The sequence below is a fragment of the Gorilla gorilla genome, chromosome 9 (assembly GCF_029281585.2).
Source record: "Gorilla gorilla gorilla isolate KB3781 chromosome 9, NHGRI_mGorGor1-v2.1_pri, whole genome shotgun sequence".
Lineage (NCBI taxonomy): Eukaryota > Metazoa > Chordata > Mammalia > Primates > Hominidae > Gorilla > Gorilla gorilla.
In genome coordinates, this window is record NC_073233.2 from 14,096,865 (window position 1) to 14,117,533 (window position 20,669).

Consider the following 20,669-nt stretch of genomic DNA (forward strand, 5'->3'; position numbering starts at 1 on the left):
ATGGGACTTAATGCATTCAAGTTCAAATTTTTAGTCAGACTTTTATTTATTTACTTTCAGCCATCCCGCTCACATACTTTCAGCCATCCCGCTCACATTCATAAATGTTTAGTCAGATTTTAAAGAATTCCTTAGTATAACCATATTAGTTTTTCAGCATTATAACTCTCTATTCTCCTCCACTTACTCAATGACCCTGCAAAAGTGAGTTACTCACTGTTCCTGAAATATCCTCCCCACTTCCGGCCTCACGGCCTACCCTTTTGCTGAAATTATTTTCACCTATCAGTTCCATCTCAAGTACCTTCCCACCTGGCTTCAATCCACTCTGAAACTGCTCTTGCTAAATTACCTACACCCACCCCTCTGCCAAACCTCAGAAGCATTAAACAAGTAACCACCTTCTCCTATTTTGAATCACTTTCTTTTTTTGTATTCTGCAATCTCACTTTCCCAATTTGGGTTTTTCCTTACCTCTCTTGTCCATTTGTCTTCATCTTTCCTGAAGATTGCAACTGTACCAGACCTTTAAATGTTAGACTGTCTTATAACTTATCCTATATATTCTTACATTTATAGCCACTTATTGACCTCATGCAATTTTATGATTTTTAAGACAATACCACTTGTCTTAGTCCATTTTGTGCTGCTATAACAGCATACCACAGACTGGGTAATTTATTAAAAATATGAATTTTTTGTCACAATTCTGGAGGTTGGAAGTCCAAGATCAAGGCACTGGCATTTGGTGTCTAGTGAGGGCTGCATCCTCCGGAAGGAAAGAATACTGTGGTGATACATGGGGGAAGTGAGAAGGGCAAGAGGAGGTGACCTCCTTCCGTCAAGCCTTTTAAAAGGGATACTTAATTCCATTTATGAGAGATGAACCTTCGTGGCCCAATCACCTCTTAAAGGCCCCACCTTTCAATATTATCACATTAGCAGACTTGAATTTTGAAGGACATACATTCAAACCATAGCACCACTTAAATATTGTTTACTCCAAAATTTATGTATGCAACCTCAATTTCTCTATGACCTAACATATTTCTACATTCAACAGTAATAGATGGTAAGGGTTTGAAAAATAGTAAGGAAAATATTTTTAAGAGCTTAATAAAAGAACACATTTGCTGAGTAGTGATGAAAAGTTTGATAATATTGCCACCTGTGACAAAGTGGAAAAGAGAAAGGGTATCTTATCTACTCTTAGATTTGCCTGGGAAGGTTTCCAGGAAGAGTGCAGAAAGCGCTACCTGGCTTCTTATAGTTGCCTATGATAAACTATAACCAGAGATCTGTGAACTAAAGGAACATTTTTTTCAAAGAAAAATTTAGAAAAAATGTAAGAAAGCTAGATCTTGCTGGCTTTGAAAATAAGGCTATTTCTCATCCCTGATATCTTCCAGAAAGATTTTCATGGTAGGAAATGACTTCAGGTCAAAGATCACATTCAGGTTGGGGCTGTAAGATCCTCTGCTGAGACCTCAGAAAGATCTAAGGCCTCACTGACCCTTAAAGCTAATCTATGTCCTTCTAAGAATCTTAATGGCATGTTTTAAAGACCCTCTTTTTTCTAAAAAACAAAGCTTTTTTTTTTTTTTTTCTTTTGAGATGGAGTCTCACTCTGTGGCCCAGACTGGAGTGTAGTGGCGCTATCTCGGCTCACTGCAAGCTTCTCCTCCTGGGTTCACGCCATTCTCTTGCCTCAGCCTCCCAAGTAGCTGGGAGTACAGGCACCTGCCACCACGCCTGGCTAATTTTGTGTGTGTGTGTGTGTGTGTGTGTGTGTGTGTGTGTGTGTGTGTGTGTGTGTGTGTGTGTGTGTGTGTGTGTGTGTATTTTTAGTAGAGATGGGGTTTCACTGTGTTAGCCAGGATGGTCTCAATCTCCTGACCTCGTGGTCCACCCGCCTTGGCCTCCCAAAGTGCTGGGATTACAGGCGTGAGCCACTGCACCTGGCCAAAAACAAAGCTTTTGAAATCATAAGGTTTCTGGCAGAAACCTCATAAACCTCCAGAGAAAGAATTAACTGGAAGAGATTTATGAGTGTGAGTTTTGTCTGATTCAGTAGTTTATAATTTGATACAAAGAAAGCCCGTGTTGTTTTTAACAACCTCCATGAGATATAGTTCACATACCATACAAACTACAGATTTAAAGTGTATGATTTAATGTTCTTAGCATATGCACAGATGTTTTCAAGCCTCACCATAGTCAATTTTAGAAAATTTTAATCATCTTAAAAAGAAACCCTGTATCCTTTAGTATCACCTTACATATTCCTAACCCCCCAGCCATAAGCAACCACCAGTCTACCTTCTGTCTCCATATGGACATTTCATATGCATGGCCTTAGATAATACGTAGTCTCTTGTGACTAGTCTCTTTTACTTAGTGTAATGTTGTCCAGGTTCATTCATGTTGAGACATATATCAGTTCTCCATTCTTTTCAATGGCTAAATAATATTCCATTATATGGATATACTACATTTTCTTCCTTCACTTGTAAGTTAATGGATCTATGCATTGCTTCTACCTTTTGGTTATTATAAATAATGCTACTATAAACATTCATGCATGAGTTTTTTTGGGGACATATGCTTTTATTTCTCTTGGGCATATATCTAGGAGAATTTCTGGATCATAGGGTATTTCTATGTTTAATAGTTTGAGTAATTGGAAGATTATTTTCCAAAATGATCCCACCATTTTACATACCTACCAGTATATGTGGGTTTCAATTTTTCCACATCCTCACCAACACTTTTTATTGTCATACTTTTAAATTCTAGCCATCCTAGTGGGGTGAAGAGTAGTATCTCATTAATATTTCATTTGTATTTTCATGATGACTCCCACAGTGTGTCTGAAGAAATTATACCAGCTTAGACTGAAAGGGACAGGGATAGTGCAAAGTGAAAAGAGGTTTTGTGCAAAGTGAAAAGAGGTTTTGGACCCTTGACCTACAATAATTAGGAAATAGGCCAGGAAAACTACTCAGCTATAACATAGGCTATTTTTTTCCTGGAAAAGGAAGGATAACTCAGAGGATAGAACCAAAAACTCAGAAGGCAGAGCCAAGAGACATAGAGATTTATTAACAAGGGGCAGGATTGGGCCCTGATCAAGAAAATGGCAGCATCTGTCTAGTTGGATTTGGGAACTGCAATTGGCCAGTGATTGCTACATGACTCCTATATTCCACCCTTATGAATGGGAGTGTTCACTGCAGTTTTTCTACACCTGCATCAACAGTGTCTGTTGGGTAATATATAGGGCAGATGACTTGTCTCTTTAGTTCGCATGTCTTTCAATCAAGAGGGACTGTATTTGAGAAGCTGTGCCCAAGGAACCTCACCCATGCCTAAACTTGGTTTAAATCCCACGATGAGGGACTTAATTGTGATGCTGTAATGGTATGATATTTTAGAGGATTGTAGGACGTATAAAAGTAATTTGACATGTAGGAAATATACAAATAACTGTGGCCAGAGGGATTGTGGTAGGCTGGAGATGGCTGTGACATCATTGCTACTTCTCTTATTGACAGGTGGAATCTAATTTCCCTTCTCTTGAATCTGGACTGAAATTACTAATTTGCTTTACCAGTAGACAAAGGTGGACAAGATGTCTACGTCTCCTGAGGCTAGGTGATAGGAAATACTGCAGATTTCTTTTAATCTCTTGGAACACTTGCTATTAAAGTCTTGAGCCACTATGTGAGACATCCAACTAAACTGCTAGTGAGACCATATAGAATGATCCTATGACTACCTGGAGAGGGAGAGGCTTTCAAACCATTCCTGTGAAGGTGCTGGGCATTTGAATGATGCCATTTTTGACTCTGTAGACATGCAAAGATGCCATCTGAATATCACTAAGTGATCCTCATTCATGCTATTAGAGTAAAATTGCCAAGCCAAACCCAATCTTAATTTCTGACCATGAAATAATGTAATATAATAAAATGTGTTTTTATAGTCAATTTTTCCATACAACAATAGAGGTATTCTTTAAAAGTGTGAATTGTAATTAGGCTATGCCCATTTAGAAAACATTTGGAGGCTTCCCATTCCTTTTAGCATAAAATCCAAACACTTTTCCATGGCATATGATGCCCCCCACACATGATCTAACCCTTTTGGTATACCTCTCTCCATCTGGTTTATCATTGCCTTCTTTTTATTTTTTGAGATTATCAGGATCTTTGCATTTCCTGTTTCCTGTCTGGCAGCTTCCCTGACTCCACTCTTCACATCTATGGGTCCTTCTGATCATTCCATTTTCTACTCAAATATCACCTGCTCCACGTGGCCTTCCTTTTCACTTTACCTACAGTAATACCACCTATATCACCACATTTACCCTTAACAGTCATATTAACCTTATTGATTTATTTCTTCCACATCACTTACCATATTCTGTATTTATAATGTTGATTCATTTTCTAGTGTTTTTGCCGAGATCTAAATTTCATGCAAAGTCTGTTCTATTCATCAATATACCTTCAGTGCTTACTCAGTTCTCGACTATGATAAATGCTGAACAAATATTTTTGAAATAAATGGATAAATGATTATCCTATATCTACATGTCAAACAATTTTCAGGCATTGAGCAAATATCCCTCATTGGCTGTGAGATCACAATGGCAGGAAATTATCAATGTTTGTGGTCAGTCCTCTACTTTCCCCCTGAATTATTCATAAACATACCAACAAGGATATATAAATCTTAACAGATCAGAAAGTTCATGTTTATCACTGGCCTTTGACTTGAACTAATTGACAATTATGAAGGCTTAGATGATACATGGCATAAAATATAGGAGACCTGTGAACACTTTAACCTTTGAGACATGAATCCAAAGTATCCAAAGGAAGCTAATCTTTATATTCAGGACCATAGAGTTTGCATAACTAATGCTCCAAGATGTCGTGGGAATCAGGATGCACCTGAAATTTTTACAGGACAATTGGAGATGTTGTTTATCAAAAGATAAGGACCAGGGTTAGGACCTCAGGAAAAAAACAAAAAGCTGCCCACTTACGAATGTTCATTATTATGGTGAAAAAGCAGGGCAGAAGGGGGAAGGAGTCAGGGCATTTAGAGTTGAATTCAGAAATTGGAGAAGACTGGTCTCTGTGAAATTAAGAAATCCTTAAAGCTGGCCTTTAAATCTCACAATAACTGTTCCTCTGATGGCAGTGGGTATACTGAGAGAATTTACAGATTTTATAGACACTACTCTCCTAACCTACCTTGGGACCTTAAATGGGAGACTGGTGTCAGTAAAAGCACTTCCTCACCTAAGTTGGAACCATGGGAGTTATCCAAATTATTCCTTCTATCTAATCCCCCATCCAACAATCAACAGTTTCTACCAGTTATCTCCCCTAAATCTTTCTCAAGGTTGTTCTCTCTGTATTTTGTATTTTTCTATCACTAATATTCAAATCTTTATCCTTTGTCTACTGGAGTATTGTAGATTGTTTCCTAATCAGGCACCTGGAAAATCGGGTCACTCCCACCCTAATAATGTGCTTTTCCAATGGTCTTAGCAAAGGGCACAACATGAGATTATATCCCGTGCCTGGCTCGGAGGGTCCCATGCCCAGGGAGCCTCGCTCATTGCTAGCACAGCAGTCTGAGATCGAACTGCAAGGTGGCAGTGAGGCTGGGGGAGGGGCGCCCGCAATTGCTGAGGCTTGAGTAGGTAAACAAAGCAGCTGGGAAGTTCGAACTGGGTGGAGCCCACCGTAGCTCAAGGAGGCCTGCCTACCTCTGTAGACTCCACCTCTGGGGGCAGGGCATAGCTGAACAAAAGGCAGCAGAAACCTCTGCAGACTTAAATGTCCCTGTCTGAGAGCTTTGAAGAGAGTAGTGGTTCTCCCAGCACGGAGTTTGAGATCTGAGAACAGACAGACTGCCTCCTCAAGTGGGTCCCTGACCCCCAAGTAGCCTAACTGGGAGGCACCCCCCAGTAGGGGCAGAATGACACCTCACACGGCCAGGTACTCCTCTGAGATGAAGCTTCCAGAGGAATGATCAGGCAGCAACATTTGCTGTTCAGGAATATTCGCTGTTCTGCAGCCTTCGCTGCTGATACCCAGGCAAACAGGGTCTGGAGTGGACCTCCAGCAAACTCCAACAGACCTGCAGCTGAGGGTCCTGACTGTCAGAAGGAAAACTAACGAGCAGAAAGGACATCCACACCAAAACCCCATCTGTACGTCACCATCATCAAAGACCAAAGGTAGATAAAACCACAAAGATGGGGAAAAAACAGAGCAGAAAAGCTGAAAATCCTAAAAATCAGAGTGCCTCTCCCCCTCCAAAGGAATGCAGCTCCTCGCCAGCAACGGAACAAAGCTGGACGGAGAGTGACACTGACGAGTTGAGAGAAAAAGGCTTCAGATGATCAAACTTCTCTGAGCTAAAGGAGGAAGTTCAAACCCATCACAAAGAAGCTAAAAACCTTGAAAAAAGATTAACGAATGTCTAACTAGAATAACCAGTGTAGAGAATTCCTTAAATGACCTGATGGAGAAGAAAACCACGGCACAAGAACTACGTGACAAATGCACAAGCTTCAGTAGTGGATTTGATCAACTGGAAGAAAGGGTATCAGTGATTGAAGATCAAATGAATGAAATGAAGTGAGAAGAGAAGTTTAGAGAAAAAAGACTAAAAAAGAAATGAATAAAGCCTCCAAGAAATATGGGACTATGTGAAAAGACCAAATCTACGTCTGATTGATGTACCTGAAAGTCATGGGGAGAATGGAACCAAGTTGGAAAACACTCTTCAGGATATTATCCAGGAGAACTTCCCCAATCTAGCAAGGCAGGCCAACGTTCAGATTCAGGAAATACAGAGAACGCCACAAAGATACGCCTCGAGAAGAGCAACTCCAAGACACATAATTGTCAGATTCACCAAAGTTGAAATGAAGGAAAAAATGTTAAGGGCAGCCAGAGATAAAGGTCAGGTTACCCACAAAGCAAAGCCCATCAGACTAACAGCTGATCTCTTGGCAGGAACACTACAAGCCAGCAGAGAGTGGGGGCCAATATTCAACATTCTTAAAGAAAAGAATTTTCAACCCAGAATTTCATATCAAGCCAAACTAGGCTTCATAAGTGAAGGAGAAATAAAATCCTTTACAGACGAGCAAATTCTGAGAGATTTTGTCACCACCAGGCCTGCCCTACAAGAGCTCCTGAAGGAAGCACTAAACATGGAAAGGAACAACCAGTACCAACAACTGCAAAAACATGCCAAATTGTAAAGACCATTGATGCTAGGAAGAAACTGCATCAACTAACAGGCAAAATCACCAGCTAACATCATAATGACAGGATCAAATTCACACATAACAATATTAACCTTAAATGTAAGTGGGCTAAATGTCCTAATTAAAAGACACAGACTGGCAAATTGGATAGAGTCAAGACCCATCAGTGTGCTGTATTCAGGAGACTCATCTTATGCGCAAAGACACACATAGGCTCAAAATAAAGGGACGGATGAGCTGATTGAAGATGGCCGAATAGGAACAGCTCCGGTCTACAGCTCCCAGCGTGAGCGACGCAGAAGACGGGTGATTTCTGCATTTCCATCTGAGGTACCGGGTTCATCTCACTAGGGAGTGCCACACAGTGGGTGCAGGCCAGTGGGTGCGCGCACCGTGCGCGAGCCGAAGCAGGGCGAGGCATTGCCTCACCTGGGAAGCGCAAGGGGTCAGGGAGTTCCCTTTCCGAGTCAAAGAAAGGAGTGACGGACGCACCTGGAAAATCGGGTCACTCCCTCCCAAATATTGCGCTTTTCAGACCGGCTTAAAAAACGGCGCACCACGAGACTATATCCCACACCTGACTCGGAGGGTCCTACGCCCACGGAATCTCGCTGATTGCTAGCGCAGCAGTCTGAGATCAAACTGCAAGGCGGCAGCGAGACTGGGGGAGGGGCGTCCGCCATTACCCAGGCTTGCTTAGGTAAACAAAGCAGCTGGGAAGCTCGAACTGGGTGGAGCCCACCACAGCTCAAGGAGGCTTGCCTGCCTCTGTAGGCTCCACCTCTGGGGGCAGGGCACAGACAAACAAAAAGACAGCAGTAACCTCTGCAGACTTAAATGTCCCTGTCTGACAGCTTTGAAGAGAGCAGTGGTTCTCCCAGCATGCAGCTGGGGATCTGAGAACGGGCAGACTCCCTCCTCAAGTGGGTCCCTGACCCCTGACCCCCGAGCAGCCTAACTGGGAGGCACCCCCCAGCAGGGGCACACTGACACCTCACACGGCAGGGTATTCCAACAGACCTGCAGCTGAGGGTCCTGTCTGTTAGAAGGAAAACTAACAAACAGAAAGGACATCCACACAGAAAACCCATCTGTACATCACCATCATCAAAGACCAAAAGTAGATAAAACCACAAAGATGGGGAAAAAACAGAACAGAAAAACTGGAAACTCTAAAACGCAGAGCACCTCTCCTCCTCCAAAGGAATGCAGTTCCTCACCAGCAACGGAACAAAGCTGGATGGAGAATGATTTTGACGAGCTGAGAGAAGAAGGCTTCAGACGATCAAATTACTCTGAGCTACGGGAGGATATTCAAACCAAAGGCAAAGAAGTTGAAAACTTTGAAAAAAATTTAGAAGAATGTATAACTAGAATAACCAATACAGAGAAGTGCTTAAAGGAGCTGATGGAGCTGAAAACCAAGGCTCGAGAACTACGTGAAGAATGCAGAAGCCTCAGGAGCCGATGCGATCAACTGGAAGAAAGGGTATCAGCAATGGAAGATGAAATGAATGAAATGAAGCGAGAAGGGGAGTCTAGAGAAAAAAGAATAAAAAGAAATGAGCAAAGCCTCCAAGAAATATGGGACTATGTGAAAAGACCAAATCTACGTCTGATTGGTGTACCTGAAAGTGATGCGGAGAATGGAACCAAGTTGGAAAACACTCTGCAGGATATTATCCAGGAGAACTTCCCCAATCTAGCAAGGCAGGCCAACGTTCAGATTCAGGAAATACAGAGAACGCCACAAAGATACTCCTCGAGAAGAGCAACTCCAAGACACATAATTGTCAGATTCACCAAAGTTGAAATGAAGGAAAAAATGTTAAGGGCAGCCAGAGAGAAAGGTCGGGTTACCCTCAAAGGGAAGCCCATCAGACTAACAGCGGATTTCTCGGCAGAAACCCTACAAGCCAGCAGAGAGTGGGGGCCAATATTCAACATTCTTAAAGAAAAGAATTTTCAACCCAGAATTTCATATCAAGCCAAACTAGGCTTCATAAGTGAAGGAGGAATAAAATACTTTACAGACAAGCAAATTCTGAGAGATTTTGTCACCACCAGGCCTGCCCTAAAAGAGCTCCTGAAGGAAGTGCTAAACATGGAAAGGAACAACCGGTACCAGCCGCTGCAAAATCATGCCAAAATGTAAAGACCACCGAGACTAGGAAGAAACTGCATCAACTAATGAGCAAAATCACCAACTAACATCATAATGACAGGATCAAATTCACACATAACAATATTGACTTTAAATGTAAATGGACTAAATTCTCCAATTAAAAGACACAGACTGGCAAGTTGGATAAAGAGTCAAGACCCATCAGTGGGCTGTATTCAGGAAACCCATCTCACCTGCAGAGACACACATAGGCTCAAAATAAAAGGATGGAGGAAGATCTACCAAGCAAATGGAAAACAAAAAAAGGCAGGGGTTGCAATCCTAGTCTCTGATAAAACAGACTTTAAACCAACAAAGATCAAAAGAGACAAAGAAGGCCATTACATAATGGTAAAGGGATCAATTCAACAAGAGGAGCTAACTATCCTAAATATATATGCACCCAATACAGGAGCACCCAGATTCATAAAGCAAGTCCTGAGTGACCTACAAAGAGACTTAGACTCCCACACATTAATAATGGGAGACTTTAACACCCCACTGTCAACATTAGACAGATCAACAAGACAGAAAGTCAACAAGGATACCCAGGAATTGAACTCAGTTCTGCACCAAGCGGACCTAATAGACATCTACAGAACTCTCCACCCCAAATCAACAGAATATACATTTTTTTCAGCACCACACCACACCTATTCCAAAATTGACCACATACGTGGAAGTAAAGCTGTCCTCAGCAAATGTAAAAGAACAGAAATTATAACAAACTATCTCTCAGACCACAGTGCAATCAAACTAGAACTCAGGATTAAAAATCTCACTCAAAGCCGCTCAACTACATGGAAACTGAACAACCTGCTCCTGAATGACTACTGGGTACATAACGAAATGAAGGCAGAAATAAAGTTGTTCTTTGAAACCAACGAGAACAAAGACACACCATACCAGAATCTCTGGGATGCATTCAAAGCAGTGTGTAGAGGGAAATTTATAGCACTAAATGCCCACAATACAAAGCAGGAAAGATCCAAAATTGACACCCTAACATCACAATTAAAAGAACTAGAAAAGCAAGAGCAAACACATTCAAAAGCTAGCAGAAGGCAAGAAATAACTAAAATCAGAGCAGAACTGAAGGAAATAGAGATGCAAAAAACCCTTCAAAAAATCAATGAATCCAGGAGCTGGTTTTTTGAAAGGATCAACAAAATTGATAGACCGCTAGCAAGACTAATAAAGAAAAAAAGAGAGAAGAATCAAATAGACACAATAAAAAATGATAAAGGGGATATCACCACCGATCCCACAGAAATACAAACTACCATCAGAGAATACTACAAACACCTCTATGCAAATAAACTAGAAAATCTAGAAGAAATGGATACATTCCTCGACACATACACTCTCCCAAGACTAAACCAGGAAGAAGTTGAATCTCTGAATAGACCAATAACAGGAGCTGAAATTGTGGCAATAATCAATAGTTTACCAACCAAAAAGAGTCCAGGACCAGATGGATTCACAGCCGAATTCTACCAGAGGTACAAAGAGGAACTGGTACCATTCCTTCTGAAACTATTCCAATCAATAGAAAAAGAGGGAATCCTCCCTAACTCATTTTATGAGGCCAGCATCATTCTGATACCAAAGCCGGGCAGAGACACAACAAAAAAAGAGAATTTTAGACTAATATCCTTGATGAACATTGATGCAAAAATCCTCAATAAAATCCTGGCAAACCGAATCCAGCAGCACATCAAAAAGCTTATCCACCATGATCAAGTGGGCTTCATCCCTGGGATGCAAGGCTGGTTCAATATATGCAAATCAATAAATGTAATCCAGCATATAAACAGAGCCAAAGACAAAAACCACATGATTATCTCAATAGATGCAGAAAAAGCCTTTGACAAAATTCAACAACCCTTCATGCTAAAAACTCTCAATAAATTAGGTACTGATGGGACGTATTTCAAAATAATAAGAGCTATCTATGACAAACCCACAGCCAATATCATACTGAATGGGCAAAAACTGGAAGCATTCCCTTTGAAAACGGGCACAAGACAGGGATGCCCTCTCTCACTGCTCCTATTCAACATAGTGTTGGACGTTCTGGCCAGGGCAATCAGGCAGGAGAAGGAAATAAAGGGTATTCAATTAGGAAAAGAGGAAGTCAAATTGTCCCTGTTTGCAGACGACATGATTGTTTATCTAGAAAACCCCATTGTCTCAGCCCAAAATCTCCTTAAGCTGATAAGCAACTTCAGCAAAGTCTCAGGATACAAAATCAATGTACAAAAATCACAAGCATTCTTATACACCAACAACAGACAAACAGAGAGCCAAATCATGAGTGAACTCCCATTCACAATTGCTTCAAAGAGAATAAAATACCTAGGAATCCAACTTACAAGGGATGTGAAGGACCTCTTCAAGGAGAACTACAAACCACTGCTCAAGGAAATAAAAGAGGATACAAACAAATGGAAGAACATTCCATGCTCATGGGTAGGAAGAATCAATATCGTGAAAATGGCCATACTGCCCAAGGTCATTTACAGATTCAATGCCATCCCCATCAAGCTACCAATGACTTTCTTCACAGAATTGGAAAAAACTACTTTAAAGTTCATATGGAATCAAAAAAGAGCCCGCATTGCCAAGTCAATCCTAAGCCAAAAGAACAAAGCTGGAGGCATCACACTACCTGACTTCAAACTATACTACAAGGCTACAGTAACCAAAACAGCATGGTACTGGTACCAAAACAGAGATATAGATCAATGGAACAGAACAGAGCCCTCAGAAATAACGCCGCATACCTACAACTATCTGATCTTTGACAAACCTGAGAAAAACAAGCAATGGGGAAAGGATTCCCTATTTAATAAATGGTGCTGGGAAAACTGGCTAGCCATATGTAGAAAGCTGAAACTGGATCCCTTCCTTACACCTTATACAAAAATCAATTCAAGATGGATTAAAGATTTAAACGTTAAACCTAAAACCATAAAAACCCTAGAAGAAAACCTAGGCATTACCATTCAGGACATAGGCGTGGGCAAGGACTTCATGTCCAAAACACCAAAAGCAATGGCAACAAAAGACAAAATTGACAAATGGGATCTAATTAAACTAAAGAGCTTCTGCACAGCAAAAGAAACTAGCATCAGAGTGAACAGGCAACCTACAACATGGGAGAAAATTTTCGCAACCTACTCATCTGACAAAGGGCTAATATCCAGAATCTACAATGAACTCAAACAAATTTACAAGAAAAAAACAAACAACCCCATCAAAAAGTGGGCGAAGGATATGAACAGACACTTCTCAATAGAAGACATTTATGCAGCCAAAAAACACATGAAAAAATGCTCACTATCACTGGCCATCAGAGAAATGCAAATCAAAACCACTATGAGATATCATCTCACACCAGTTAGAATGGCAATCATTAAAAAGTCAGGAAACAACAGGTGCTGGAGAGGATGTGGAGAAATAGGAACACTTTTACACTGTTGATGGGACTGTAAACTAGTTCAACCATTGTGGAAGTCAGTGTGGCGATTCTTCAGGGATCTAGAACTAGAAATACCATTTGACCCAGCCATCCCATTACTGGGCATATACCCAAAGGACTATAAATCATGCTGCTATAAAGACACATGCACACGTATGTTTATTGCGGCATTATTCACAATAGCAAAGACTTGGAACCAACCCAAATGTCCAACAATGATAGACTGGATTAACAAAATGTGGCACATATACACCATGGAATACTATGCAGCCATAAAAAATGATGAGTTCATGTCCTTTGTAGGGACATGGATGAAATTGGAAACCATCATTCTCAGTAAACTATCGCAAGAACAAAAAACCAAACACCGCATATTCTCACTCATAGGTGGGAATTGAACAATGAGATCACATGGACACAGGAAGGGGAATATCACACTCTGGGGACTGTTGTGGGGTGGGGCGAGGGGGGAGGGATAGCATTGGGAGATATACCTAATGCTAGATGACGAGTCAGTGGGTGCAGCGCACCAGCATGGCACATGTATACATATGTAACTAACCTGCACAATGTGCACATGTACCCTAAAACTTAAAGTATAATAAAAATAAAAAATAAAAAATAAAAAAATAAAGGGACGGAGAAAGATCTACCAAGCAAATGGAAAGCAAAAAAAGGCAGGGGTTGCAATCCTAGTCTCTGATAAAACAGACTTTAAACCAACAAAGATCAAAAGAGACAAAGAAGGCCATTACATAATGGTAAAGGGATCAATTCAACAAGAAGAGCTAACTATCCTAAATATATATGCACCCAATACAGGAGCACCCAGATTCATAAAGCAAGTCCTTAGAGACCTACAAAGAGACTTAGACTCCCACACAATAATAATGGGAGACTTTAACACCCCACTGTCAACATTAGACATATCCACGAGACAGAAAGTTAACAAGGATATCCAGGAATGGAACTCAGCTCTGCACCAAGCAGACCTAATAGACATCCACAGAACTCTCCACCCCAAATCAACAGAATATACATTCTTCTCAGCACCACATCACACGTCTTCCAAAATTGACCACATAGTTGGAAGTAAAGCATTCCTCAGCAAATGTAAAATAACAGAAATTATAACAAACTGTCTCTCAGACCACAGTGCAATCAAATTAGAACTCAGGATTAAGAAACTCACTCAAAACTGCTCAACTACATGGAAACTGAACAACCTGCTCCTGAATGACTACTGGGTACATAATGAAATGAAGGCAGAAATAAAGATGTTCTTGGAAACCAATGAGAACAAAGACACAACATAGCAGAATCTCTGGGACACATTTAAAGCAGTGTGTAGAGGGAAATTTATAGCACTAAATGCCATCAAGAGAAAGCAGGAAAGATCTAAAATTGACACCCTAACATCACAATTAAAAGAACTAGAGAAGCAAGAGCAAACACATTCAAAAGCTGGAAGAAGGCAAGAAATAACTAAGATTAGAGCAGAACTGAAAGAAATAGAGACACAAAAAAACCCCTCAAAAAATCAATGAATCCAGGAGCTGCTTTTTTGAAAACATGAACAAAATTGTTAGACCACTAGCAAGACTAATAAAGAAGAAAAGAGAGAAGAATCAAATAGATTCAATAAAAAATGATAAAGGGGATATCACCACCGATCCCACAGAAATACAAACCACCATCAGAGAATACTATAAACACCTCTATGCAAATAAACTAGAAAGTCTAGAAAAAATGGATAAATTCCTCGACACATACACCCTCCCAAGACTAAACCAGGAAGAAGTTGAATCCCTGAATAGACCAATAACAGGCTCTGAAATTGAGGCAATAATTAATAGCCTACCAACCAAAAAAAGTCCAGGACCAGACCAATTCAGAGCTGAGTTCTACCAGAGGTACAAGGAGGAGCTGGTACCATTCCTTCTGGAACTATTCCAATCAATAGAAAAAGAGGGAATCCTCCCTAACTCATTTTATGAGGCCAGCATCATCCTGATACCAAAGCCTGGCAGAGACAACAACAAAAAAAGAGAATTTTAGACCAATATCCCTGATGAACATCGATGCTAAAATCCTCAATAAAATACTGGCAAACCGAATCCGGCAGCATATCAAAAAGCTTATCCACCATGATCAAGTGGGCTTCATCCTTAGGATGCAAGGCTGATTCAACATACACAAATCAATAAACATAATTCATCATATAAACAGAACCAAAGACAGAAACCACATGATTATCTCAATAGATGCAGAAAAGTCCTTTGACAAAATTCAACAGCCCTTCATGCTAAAAACTCTCAATAAATTAGGTATTGATGGGATGTATCTCAAAATAATTAAAGCGACTTATGACAAACCCACAGCCAATATCATACTGAATGGGCAAAAACTGAAAGCATTCCCTTTGAAAACCGGGACAAGACAGGGATGCCCTCTCTCACCACTCCTATTCAACATAGTGTTGGAAGTTCTGGCCAGGGCAATCAGGCAGGAGAAAGAAATGAAAGGTATTCAATTACAAAAAGAGGAAGTCAAAATGTCCCTGTTTCCAGATGACATGATTCTATATTTAGAAAACCCCATTTTCTCAGCCCAAATTCTCCTTAAGCTAATAAGCAACTTCAGCAAAGTCTCAGGATACAAAATCAATGTGCAAAAATCACAAGCATTCTTATATACCAATAACAGACAAACAGAGAGCCAAATCATGAGTGAACTCACATTCACAATTGCTTCAAAGAGAATAAAATACCTAGGAATCCAACATACAAGGGATGTGAAGGACCTCTTCAAGGAGAACTACAAACCACTGCTCAGTGAAATAAAAGTGGACACAAACAAATGGAAGAACATTCCATACTCATGGATAGGAAGAATCAATATCGTGAAAATGGCCATACTGCCCAAGGTCATTTACAGATTCAATGCCATCCCCATCAAGCTACCAATGACTTTCTCACAGAATTGGAAAAAACTACTTTAAAGTTCATATGGAATCAAAAAAGAGCCCTTATTGCCAAGACAATCCTAAGCCAAAAGAACAAAGCTGGAGCCATCACGCTACCTGACTTCAAACTATACTACAGGGCTACAGTAACCAAAACACACGGTACAGTTACCAAAACAGAGATATAGACGAATGGAACAGAACAGAGGCCTCAGAAATAATACCACACACCTACAACCATCTGATCTTTGACAAACCTGATAAAAACAAGAAATGGGGAAAGGATTCCCTATTTAATAAATGGTGCTGGGAAAACTGGCTAGCCATATGTAGAAAGCTGAAACTGGATCCCTTCCTTACACCTTATACAAAAATTAATTCAAGATGGATTAAAGACTCATATGTTAGACCTAAAACCATAAAAACTCTAGAAAAGAACCTAGGCAATACCATTCAGGATATAGGCATGGGCAAGGACTTCATGTCTAAAATACCAAAAGTAATGGCAACAAAAGCCAAAATTGACAAATGGGATCTAATTAAACTAAAGAGCTTCTGCACAGCAAAAGAAACTACCGTCAGAGTAAACAGACAATCTACAGAATGGGAGAAAATTTTTGCAATCTACTCATCTGACAAACGGCTAATATCCAGAATCCACAAAGAACTCAAACAAACTTACAAAAAAAAAAAAACAAACAAACAACCCCATCACAAAGTGGGTGAAGGTTATGAACAGACACTTCTCAATAGAAGACATTTATGCAGACAACAGACACATGAAAAAATGCTCACCATCACTGGCCATCAGAGAAATGCAAATCAAAACCACAGTGAGATACCATCTCACACCAGTTAGAATGGCGATCATAAAAAGTCAGGAAACAACAGGTGCTGGAGAGGATGTGGAGAAATAGGAACACTTTTACACTGTTTGTGGGACTGTAAACTACTTCAACCATTGTGGAAGACAGTGTGGTGATTCCTCAAGGATCTAGAACTAGAAATACCATTTGACCCAGCCATCCCATTACTGGGTATATACCCAAAGGATTATAAATCATGCTGCTATAAAGACACACGCACACGTATGTTTATTGCGGCACTATTCACAATAGCAAAGACTTGGAACCAACCCAAATGTCCATCAATGATAGACCAGATTAAGAAAATGTGGCACATATACACCACGGAATACTATGCAACCATAGAAAAGGATGAGTTCATGTCCTTTGTAGGGACATGGATGAAGCTGGAAACCATCATTCTCAGCAAACTATCGCAAAGACAAAAAACCAAATACCGCATGTTCTCACTCATAGGTGGGAACTGAACAATGAGATCACTAGGACACAGGAAGGGGAACATCACACACTGGGGCCTGTCATAGGGTGGGGGGCTGGGGGAGGGATATCATTAGGAGAAATACCTAATGTAAATGACAAGTTAATGGGTACAGCACATCAACATGGCACATGTATACATATGTAACAAACCTGCACATTGTGCACATGTACCCTAGAACTTAAAGTATAATTAAAAAAATTTCTTTTCTATGTTTCCCAACCCTCACTTCTCTCTCTCCATTACACTGAGGTAAAAAGGACAACTGGATTCTAAGTCTTCTTCCCAGATGCCAGAAACAGTTTTCTCGATATTTGCTTTGAATTGGTAGTTTCTGTATTCCAGCAGACTTCTCCTCATCCTTTCTAGTCTTATGGTGATAATGTAAATGAAAATAAATCATTCTCCAAGAAAAAGATTTAGTTAATGTGATATGCAACAACATTTCTGGTTTTTTGTTTGTTTTTTTAACAGGTTCTAATTTCTGTATCAGTTCAGACCTATAGAACTACAATTATTGTTAACACATTAATTGCAGTCCTTAGAATTAAAGGACACTGTTTTTAATTCTCCATCTCTACTGAAAAAATACAAAAAAATTAGCCGAACATGGTAGCAGGCACCTGTAGTCCCAGCTACTCGGGAGGCTGAGGCAGGAGAATGACGTGAACCCAGGAGGCGGAACTTGCAGTGAGCCCATCATGCCATTGCACTCCAGCCTGGGCGACAGAGTAAGACTCCGTCTCAAAAAAAAAAGAAAGAAAATTAAAGGACACTGTTTTTAATTGCTACAAATAAATATTACATTATGCCAAAGGAGACTATTTGTTTTTAATGTGCTTAAAAATATGGATAAACTACCAGCTAAATCATGTGTTCGTGGTGTTAAGATCTGATCTCTGAAAAGATGGCAACCAATCCATTTCTCAAATTTTCACCCTCATTCAGAGTCTACACAACCTAGACCATCTAGTGGTAGGGTTTGTTCAAAATATTGATACAAATTTCCAGCTTAAGCTTGATTGTCCTGTCCAAATCCTCTAGCTCAGTAGCAATGCTGATGTCATTAGGCTGATGGTCATAGTTTGATATAGGTTAAGTGCATGGATCCTGGAAAGGGAGGATTTGAGTTTACATCTATCTGGAAAAACTATTATATCTTTCAATACAGTTTTCTCAACAGTAAATTGTGGGAAATTTATTCCTGCATCATAGGATTGCTGAGAAAATTAAATGAAAAAAATAATGGTTTTGGAATCAGACTTTCTGGATTCAAATACTTACTGGTCCCACATTTAACTTCATGACTTTGGACATTCCACTTAATGTCTCTATGCCCAGATGATTTATTTGTGAAATACAAACAGTGGAATCACTTCATAGGGTTGTTGTGAGGAATAAATGAGTTAACATATGTAACATGCTTAGCATAGGGCCTGGCACAGAGTAAGTAAAAGCTATTGTTTGTGAAATAAATTAAATAAAGGAAAAATGCTTGGCATCTACAAGAGTTTAATAATAGTAATAATTATTACTATCATTATTACTGACGTCTAGGTGTCTCCCAATTGGTCTACAAGTATTTAAAAATGAAAGTTAGAACAAATAAATATAATTTTATTTTAAGCAATCAGTTAAGTAGTATTTGGTAGGTCCGAAACGTGATACCGATAATGAAAACTTTGTAGGTCATCTGAAATGCTACAAATTGATCCTAAGAATATATTCTGACAGTTGCCTTTCTTAGTGCCTCCTTTCCATCTCTGTTCGTCAGATTATAGATAAAGGGGTTCAGTATGGGGATTACCACTGTGTAGGACAGAGATATCAATCTGTTCTGGCTAGTTGAGTAACTGGATTTGGGCATCACATAAATGAAGGTAATCGTTCCATAGTAGAGAGTAACCACAGCAAGGTGGGAGGTACAGGTGGAGAAGGCCTTGTGGCGCCCCTCGGCGGAGCGTATCTTCAGGATGGTGATGAGGATGTAGATGTAGGAGATGGCTATGGCAAATACTGTGACCACAATGATAGATCCAGAAGAGATGGAAGGGATAATTTCAGGAATGGAGATATTTGAGCAGGAAAGTTTCAACAAAGGAGAGAAATCACAGAAAACATGATCTATCTGATTTGGTCCACAGAAAGATAGACTCAATAAATAACTAGTAAATGTTGAGGCATTCACACATCCACCCAGGTAGCAAACCCCCACTAAGAGGATGCAGATTCTGGGGGACAAGTGGGTGGAGTACACCAGGGGTGAGCAGATGGCCACATAGCGATCATAGGCCATGGTCGCCAGTAGGAAGCATTCAGACGTCCCAAACATGACTACAGAACAGAGCTGGGCTTCACAGCTACTGACAGGGAGGGCTGTTCCACGTCTTAGGAATCCCATAAGCATTATAGGTGTGACTACTGTGGAAAGCCCTATGTCCACAAAAGCCAAGTGGCTGAGGAACAGGTACATGGGAGTGTGAAGTTGGGAACAGCTTCTTATTAAAGTGATTATGCTGATATTGCCTATTAAGGTGACAATGTAGATTCCTAGAAATATCACAAAGAAGATGTCACAAAGTGTAGGATCCTCAGTTAACCCCAAAATAATAAACTCTGTCACTGTGGTATGGTTTCCAATCTCCATCTTTGTGAATTGTTCCTGTTGAAAGAAATGTGAATATTAATTTGTTATAGGATTTTATTTCACACATTCCCAGCTTTCCTTGGCTATTCCTTAGACTCATTCACAGTGACTTCATCCTCTGCCTGATTTGTAAATATTGATATCCCACAGGATTGTTTTTGTTTTGATGTGTCCTCTGCATGAAAAGAGAATGGTTCAACTCAACTCTCTGGGAAATTAGTTACATCCTTTTCTGTATGTAATAAGCATATTAAAATGCCTCTGATACCTAGACTTGTAGACACATCTCTCAGAAGATGTCTAGACCACAATTCAATGATCTATTGGGAGTCTTCAGTGGAAATTCCACAAGTACCTCAAACCCAGCCTTCCCCATAACAAATTCATTCATTCTTTTCTTTCCTTCCATATTGTGTATCTGGGGAGTGACACCACCATCCACCCAGTCTCTTGTGTCTGCAACTTGTGAGCCCTCCTAGTCTTCTTCCTCTTATTTTATCACAACTAATAAAATCTTATTGGGCCTATCTACAACTTAACTCCCAATTTTATCTCTTTATCTCCTTTTTACTATTCTCAGCATCCCTACTTTAGTCAAGGACCTAGTCATTTTTCCTTTCTATTTTATTGACCTATTTACTTCACTGCCTTCATTCTTGTTCACAACACATTTGTGTAAGTGATATCTTGGTAAATAAAAAGCAGATGATTCAAAAGAGATTCATTTCAGTCTTTCAGTACTCTCTCAAGCCTTCACAATGAAAC

General features: G+C 40.1%; 1 protein-coding gene across 1 annotated transcript; it reads right to left on the minus strand.

The window, feature by feature from the left end:
• Window positions 1-18,971: 18,971 nt before the first annotated feature.
• Window positions 18,972-19,904, minus strand: LOC101135590 (olfactory receptor 5P1-like). Its single transcript, XM_004050641.3, has one exon. It carries the CDS (start codon window positions 19,902-19,904, stop codon window positions 18,972-18,974), a length of 933 nt encoding a protein of 310 aa, XP_004050689.3.
• Between the last annotated feature and the right edge of the window lie 765 nt (window positions 19,905-20,669).

What these genes read in the sequence shown, in the direction of transcription:
- LOC101135590 (XM_004050641.3), bottom strand. Translation starts at nt 19,904, where the DNA reads ATGGAGATTGGAAACCATACCACAGTGACAGAGTTTATTATTTTGGGG.